Source organism: Tympanuchus pallidicinctus, unplaced genomic scaffold (genome assembly GCF_026119805.1).
Source record: "Tympanuchus pallidicinctus isolate F22 unplaced genomic scaffold, pur_lepc_1.0 scaffold22, whole genome shotgun sequence".
NCBI lineage: Eukaryota > Metazoa > Chordata > Aves > Galliformes > Phasianidae > Tympanuchus > Tympanuchus pallidicinctus.
In genome coordinates, this window is record NW_026294739.1 from 21,799,462 (window position 1) to 21,807,901 (window position 8,440).

Here is an 8,440-nt window from a genome sequence, read left to right on the forward strand (position 1 = left end):
GTGACCCATAAACGTATTCCCGCGAAGGATTTGCGCTAAGCCAGGCTGCCTCATAGAAACTCCATATGACCATTAACTGGCCTGCAAGGCCTGCCAGGAGGCCTAATTACAGGCCTACAGAGCCCAATAACAAAAGCTGAAGAGCTTTAGCCTAGGGATGATCTGCTTTATACTGACTTGAGAGAGTCCATATAGAGCGACAAAAAGAAAGAGGTTTAGCTTTAAAATTCTCCCAAGAGACAAAGCATTGTAGCTAAGTCTGGAAGGCCCACATGCAACATGCTTCAGATAGGCTTAAACATCCCACCCTCCCAAAATTAACATTCAACTATTGCCTGCTTAACATCTGCTCGAACGTGGCGAGCTGCTGCAGCACCGTCAGAGCGCCCTAAAAAGGCCTCCGTGTGCCTAAATACTAAGGAGGATAACGGAATAAAGCCCTGCAAATACAAGCGCGCACGTGAGACCCACAGCAGTTTTTGTAAATCAAAACCCAGTTACCCTAAGAATTAGAGAGGAGTGCTTCACGTCTTCAGATGTTGCGCTCCTTAATGAGCACAGATACTGAAATTAATCTGTGCTCACAAAGAGCAGCAGTATTTAACAAAGTGTGCGGCGGGGTCACCACCACGAATGAAGGGCAGAGGCAAAGCTTCTGGCATCAACACTTCACCCTGGCACCACCTTCCCCTCCGCCCCTCCCCAGGTGAATGCACCGTGCTCTCCCAGCCTTCCTGCAGAGACCAGAAGCCGTAATTCTGATCTCCCAAAGAGCAACAGCAAAAAGCCAGAAGCACAGTGAAAACAGTGGCTGCTTTACTACTTGCTTTCTTTTGTTCCAGAGGAATCAGTCAATATATCCCAAATGAATGGCAAAGACTCTAAAAGCAGCTTTACAGCTCACACCTGCAACCCCCAGCAGGGCTGTGCAGATGAGGAGGCCGTTGGACAGCCACCTTCCCCAAAATCGAGCATCTCTGGTGATGAAGTGAGCAGTAAAGAATGAAGGGAACACAATGACATAACACTAATTTCTTGAAGCCGTGGCCATTGCATGAGAACAGGCCATGGAAAAGTTGGCATGCCAAGCACTTTCAAAACCTACACTCAAAATCCCTAACGTTACTCGTGTGTTATCAAGTTCTTTCTCTTGCTTAAAGCCATAAGAGTAAAGCCAAATAATTTACACATCAACTGGTCAACGAGAAGCAAAAAATCATGTACACAGACATCTTCAGATTGAGAAGACAGCCCTGACTGCTTCTGACGTGCAAATACTTCCCAGAAGCATGACAAGAAACAAAGCAAATCACAGAACATCTGAAGTTCTGCACCCAGCTTCCATTTGGAATCACACCTCCGAAGCATCTCCTGTCTACCTGGCATGAAGACAAGGTGAGCTGCTGCATGGGCTTAACACAGAGTGCAAAACCAGCTCATGGACCAAACCCTTCTGTGCTTGGAGACGAGCGAGGAGCTCCTGCTGCCATGTTTGAACAAAACATCCCGGCACGTCCTGAACTCCAGTGACACAAAAGCTGGCTGCACACAAATACATATTTCTTCCTACATCCAAGTTGAAGAAAACACCAAAACAGTTTTCCCTGATGTTTGTTTGTGTTCTAGGAATCGAGGGAAGTCCTGGAGAAAACAGTAATTGAAGATGAAGGATTGTACCTGAGCAAACTTAAGCAATGCTGCTAGCAGTTTCTTTCCTCAGACCACAAGCACAACAGAACTGTAACTTGGCTTCTCCACCAGCACGCAGCAGGCATGTCCCAGCCTCCCCTTTTTTGCTACTATATTTAATCTGCAACAGCAGCATTGGTAAAGGATGTGTTAGAATTTAGACTACTTGATGGGTTAAGCAAAAGGTAAACCTAGATAGTAAAATAAATAAATAAAACTCTACATTTCGCAGGGCTACAATGAAGAGCAGATCATCAGCTTAAATACTGGTAGTACCGAGAGATCAGCAGTTCCAGTTTGAACTTGAAGTTTGTCTGCTCTTACAACAAACATTTCACAAATACTTTACAGACAAACAAGCTTCTATTTATACACATTAATGTTTAATATACTTTGTAACCTCACATAGCTTATGTACAGTTCTCTGTTATCTGTGTTATATTCATTCAAAGGTATTTCTAACATGTTGAGAATCAAAAATTTGCTAAGCAAGCAAAGTAAATTTTCTTCTAGGATAATTCCTTTTAAGTACAGAACAATACGGAAATCTTCAGAAGGAAATAGAAAGATATATTTCTACACAAAGATAAAAGGAAATGTCAGATTACTGTCTGGCATGGAAATGGCACAGAAAGGGGAGATGCCAATGTAAGTGGAGCACAGCAGCAGAGATGAACAGGGAAGGGACCTTCCCAAAGTCCTCTCCTATGCTTGCTGGTAATTTTGAACCACAGCAGAGTTAAAACTTGTTTGTTCAGACACCTGTGTACTAATAGTCACCAAAATGCAGCAATATATTCTGAATAGAGCACAGCTTTTTCCCCACCTAGCAGGAGCAGAGCAATTCCTACCACGTGGCAGGCAGACATTCACAAGTGAATGCACAACTCTGGGATGGACGCTGCACTGAACACCACGTATACAAAGAACAGCTTTGTTCATCACTGCTAACATGCAGATTGAAATAAACAGGTATTTTCAGCCCATGCCACAATAGTAACAACGAACCTCCTGATTTTGAGCTCCTTGAAAAGCCAACTGAAGAGTGTAGCTGCTCAGTAATGCTCTAACACTTATTTTGTGAAAGCTGGAGTGCTGGTTTTGCAATGAACAGACACAGAACATTGAAACAACAGCATTAACAAACCCAACACTCCTCTTAAACCACCTTAAGAAAGATTCAGTGTAACTGACTGAGTGTGGGACTGGGAGAAGGATAGGGGACGAGCTCAGAAGTATAAGATTCCCAACACCTAGATAAAGATGGGAAATAATTTCTTCCTGTATTTTCTATAAGAGAAACAGATTAACTCTCCTGAATTCTTTATCAACAGTTTGCAGCTCCAATCCACATTTCCGACTTCAACGGTGAATATTTAAATCAGAAAATGTCATCGGCCTTTCATACGTTTCTGGATATTTCTGGGACCCAAACCGCAGTGATCTACAGCTCATGGGTATCTTCTGTACACTTCCAGGTGTTAAATTAAAAAATGAGGTGTGACAGATGTGAGCAGTACAAACAAATTGCGCTTTTTTAGGTCAGTGCTGTCACAACCACTTTATCATCGCGTGCTTCAGAGATTTATTAAAAGTTACGGAGAACAACGAATGCATTTGGAGCTACAATACAGAAGGGTAAATGCATTTCTGGAGAAAAATCCAGGAACGTGAGAAGACAGATAACCCTTGGAACAGAAGGCTTTGCTGAGGAGGAAATACAAACACTGGGAGTGGGAATTGTTGCTTTTAAGTTACAAACGCACATACTAGAGATGAAGGCTGAACCACAGACAAATACGTGTCTATTACAATGTGCTTGAAATGTTGAATTTTTTCCTTTTTAAGTGAAAAATTGACATTTTTAATGGGAAAGATAAAATAGGACTCAAAAAAACAAGATTACAAACTTCAGCATAGACATTTCAAAGAGAAAACTACCTATTTCTGCAACCACTTCAAATAAATCAATGTAAGTACTTACCTGCACCAATTCAGCTCACTGCTATAAAATAAAACAACAAAACCAAGTTTTTGAGTAGTTTCAGCAGTAGCAGCAAGAGGCCAAACCTGTGAAGACAACGAAGTACTCACTTCATTTCTCCAGAGACATTCAGCCAACGCCAGCAGTGATGCGCAGCAGTTTCAACTTAACCAGAAACAGAAGCGAGCGACAGAGAAAGGGGCTTGACTCGTGCCCAACAGAAAACAATACTATATTGACAGGCCTCGTTTTTCTGATATCATGAAAGAGAAACACAGTTGAAGAATGCAGCGTTACTTGTAACAGCAAGACTTACCCGCCGCCTCCAGCACCAGCTGCAATCGAGCCTTGGCCTGCTCTGCAGGAGTCTGCAAAGAGAGGGTCTGTCAGCCTTGCACGTTTGCCACGCGTGGCCCCCCAGCATCCCCACCATCCCCAGAGGCTGCAAGGGGAAGCCAGCCTCGGCGAGCAGCTCAGCTTCGAGCAGGGACTCCAAACTGAACGCTTCTAAGCTAAGCAGCAGCGCAGCAGCCCAGCCTGGCCTCAGCCATGACCCCACCGCACACCGCTCCCGTCGGCTCCTAACAGGATTAATATGGCAGGTTGTTCACACTTGCTCTGCTATCTGTTTTGATGCCTTCCTTTCCTCAAGGTATTTCTCCGCACTGTGGGCTGTGGAGCAATGCTGTTGGCTGTGTACCCACTATGCTAATTACTCCAAGTGATGTTTCACTGTGTCCAATGTGCTTGCCATCCCTCTCATTTTGAAGCCACTCAAACGTTTTCACAGTTAAATCTATACACAAACCCCATTTGTCACGCAGTTCAGAAGTTGATTATTTCCCTAAGCATCTCAAAAGTTTGGGAGGTTTCTGCTCAGCACTGAAAACAAGGCACACAGGAACTTTTGGTGCTGCTGCTCAGCTCCTGGAGGCAGATGTTGCTACCCCAACACTTCTTCTGTGAGGCTGTGGATGCCCCATCCATCCCTGGAGGTGCTCAAGGCCAGGTTGGATGAGGCCCTGGCAGCCTGGACTAGTATTAAATGTGGAGACTGGGGGCCCTACTTGTAGCAAGGGGACAAACACTTCACAAGCTTCCAGCCAGCAACAGGGAGCAGGTGATGTGATCCATGGCACACCTTTGGCAGAACGTTTTGCTTTTATAAAGGTTGAACGGCAGAGGAAATTCAGCTCTTCTTTCAGCTACCAGGTTTGAAACAGTCACTTTGATGGAGGCGATAGATTTTATTTCTTGAAGTCTTCAGCCTACTTCTGATGCAAGACTTAAATTAAACACATCTACAAAAGCCTAACAAACCCCAGCGTGGCAGGGATTCATTTGCACGTACTGTACACCAATGCTTTGTCTTTGCATGGGATAAACACCAAAGCAGCAGTGCCATGCAGCAGCCCTCCCAGCAGGCAGCCCCCAAGTGCCTGCTGTCTGCAGCACACACACAGCCCTCCTTAGCTGTCCTGGCTCCACGAGCTGCCAGGAATTGAAATCATAAAGCAGACCTGCAGAGGGGAATTAGGATAACAAATCTGTTTAACAGAAACAGTCGAGTTGGTAATTTACAAGACTTTCCACTTGCCAATAAAATCACAGTTTCCTACAGGCACACAACTGCCCTCTGTTCTGTGCACAGAAATCTGAAAGATCCCCAAAACTCTGTGAGCTCCTTTGCTGCCATGTGTCACTGTTACATCTTCCCCTGCCCCCACAGACAAGGTCAGCGTCCAGGTTCTTCCTGCAGATGACTCAAAGCCTTGTGGCTAATTGCCATCACAGCAGGGGCAATAAAGGACAGCCCTGCTCATATTTTGAGAACAATATTACTACAAGCACACACTGCACTTCAGAACAGAATACCAACTGTAGCTGTGTTAAATACAGGTCTCCTCAGCAAGACGTCATTTCCCCAGCTTCAAGTTTCTATCCATGCAATCCTACTCAGTAAAATCCCAGTTTAATAACCAAAACCAACATAATACCCAAAGGACTCAGCAAATAAGCACCAATTAATAAGCCCATGTATGATTTTGAAAGCTGAGCAGAAATCCATCCTTCAGTTTCCTATGAGCAATGTGTCTCAGCACCGGAGCACGGCATGCAGGATCTTGTTCATCAGTGGCAAGAACGCACAGCTAATGGTGATGGCTGTGCTGTGCTTGGTAGCCAAGGACCTGCTCCATCAAGCAGAGGTATTGTGCTCTTTGTACCTGTTGTATTTTCTAAGGAAATAAATAGGAGGCATTACTTTCAGAGCAACCTAGCATCTCAGCAAGGAGAAGGCAATAAAGAAGCCTAATCCACATCTATAACAGAGCTTCATCAGGTTATGAAAAAGACTGTGACATGTTTGTTTAGCACAAGAACGCCTGCATTGCTTTCAAGTCATCTCTTCTTCACTGAAGGGTTAGGAAATTTAAAAAAAAATTGCCAAAGAAAGAGCAGATAAAGAAGTTATTTCTATTACAGAACACCACAGAGGAGCACACAATGCAAAACAAACGGCCAAACCAAAGAAAAAAGCACAAAAGAGACTGAGAGCTGCTCTTTCACACCAAACCAGAGCAAACCAAAGGGAGTTGAGGCTGGCAAAATCAAAACTGATAGAAAAATACTTTTTTTTCTTTAGGAAAAACAAAACCAAAAGAGTTTGTAATGTGAATCAGTAACAGGGAAATGCCGAAACCTATCCAGCATTATTTGATTTCAACTCCTACCTTTCCAGACATTGGTCATCTTAAAGGATTGACCCTTACAAGGATAGTCCTGATGTGGCAGGTCCTCACTGCTGCCATCATTCTGCACACAATGCTGTGGCAGGACCAATGCTCTGACCTGCTGCAGCTCTACCTGCTCCCAAACCCTGACCGTGTGAGCAACGTGCAAATGGATACAGTGGGAAAATGCAAGCAGGAAGGGAGCTTTGCTTACTGAGCAAACAGGAGAGATGTTTGGCAGCTTGCTCCGAACCCAGCATCATCATTCTGCTACAGATAATGCAGAAACCAGGACTTGTTTTTGTTACTATCCAGCTGATGCACTGGCTGTAAGAAAATGCTCACTGCTAACAATGAAACACACATGATTTCTATGAGACTGACACAGCAGTTTTACCCTCCTGCTATGTAGGACAAAACTGGAGGAGAATTTCCAAAAAAAAATAATCTGGAGAAGAAAATCAGATGGTTTGCAGCCTCCAAGCAGCACAGCCTTCTTAATGTAAAAGCCTGGTGCTGTGCTGTTTGGGGTCATCATCTGCCTGTTGGGCTGTTTACCTGAGGCACAAACAGGAACAGAAAACACTATAAGCTTAAATAACAGCCCATGTTCCATTTCCTATCAGTTTGTATATTCTTATGGACCTCTCACCAATACACATTAGTTACAGTCTAAAGCCAATTACTAAAATGATCCATTAGGGTCTCGAAATAGAATGTAGCACAACAAAAATCTTGATCTTTGATAATTGTGTAGGTCTGACAACATCTAAATACGATGCACATGAATTAAAAGTGGGGAAAAAAAACATGGAAAGCATGGAATAATAACAATATCTGTTCATCAAACACACAGATGTCTTTGCCATTTCCATTCAGGACAAAAAAGAAAAAAGCAAGAAGCAAAAAGGCAGTATAAGCAACATGCTAACTAGGAAAGGGTAATCATTACCCAGAAGGAGAAAGGGAAAAGAAGCCAGAAAGCGATTTTGTCTTTTAATGTATGTAAAGGTCTCAAGAAGAACGTGACTAATGATGAATTGAAAGGCAGAGCTTAACTAGCACAAAATGCCCACACAGGGCGATGGTCTGGGAGACCTGTGGGTGGAGGAAGGCTCTCCTGGCCACAGCCACCTGCAGCCCAACTCACAGCAAGGCCTGGGACACTTCTCCAAGCGTTCATTCCTGCTACCCCAGGGCTGCTGACGTCTCCACATCAGGCCAGCAGGATAACAGGAGGGAACGGCATAGCCCTATGGCTGCAGCTTGGAGCCTTTTGGAGAGGAAAGGCAGAACTGTTGGCACAGCTCAAAGTCACAGCTCAAAAGCTGCTGAGCAACCTAATGGAATATGAGAATGTTATGTTCAAGAGTGCTTTAACTACATGCTTTTTGTCCAATGGAATTGTCATTAAAAATCGAGACCAAAGGAGAAAGCAGGTGATATTGTCCCTGACCGTTACACTGCCCCCAGCCACAACAGGCGCTGTGACACAGCCCGTATCTCCACAGCGTCCTTTTCCATCTGTCACCCGGGACAGAAGCGGTCATCAAAGCATCTGGATTGGTTAACTTTAATCACAGCTCCCCTTCACCCGGCTTCTCCTCCAACAGGCACCCAGGCACCTTCAGCACACCGCCAACACGGTGTTGGCAGGTCAGGAAGCTCTGCTTCTTACCTGGGAATATGAGCCAAGTCTCAGGCAGGACAGCAGTGGCTCACTGGAACTGAACGGAAGGCAAACGGCCACACGCAGCTCAAACCCCTCAGTGAGTTTCATTTCGTACTCAAACCATTCTGCACGCTGCCACAGCCCTTTAAAGAACTGTAACACATCTCGGATCGATTTCAGTGAAGGTTGTTGACAAAAAGCAAAGAAAATGGCCGTCCTGGAAGCAGGTACAGCACACGGGCCAGCTGCCCACTGAGTGAGTGAGATTTACAAACTGGTGCGTTGAGGTCTCTTAAAAACAATCACTGAAAGCATTGGACTGCTTGATTTGAACTCTGCAGGAATCCTTCAGGAGAAAATACA

At 44.5% G+C, this 8,440-nt stretch overlaps 1 protein-coding gene across 1 annotated transcript in view; it reads right to left on the bottom strand.

The window, feature by feature from the left end:
• Window positions 1–8,440, bottom strand: part of RSRC1 (arginine and serine rich coiled-coil 1) — a 111,269-nt gene that overhangs the window by 39,978 nt on the left and 62,851 nt on the right. The window contains exon 7 of the mRNA XM_052686116.1: window positions 3,990–4,041. Coding sequence (XP_052542076.1) covers window positions 3,990–4,041 — 52 coding nt within the window. The remainder of the gene's footprint in view (window positions 1–3,989; window positions 4,042–8,440) is intronic.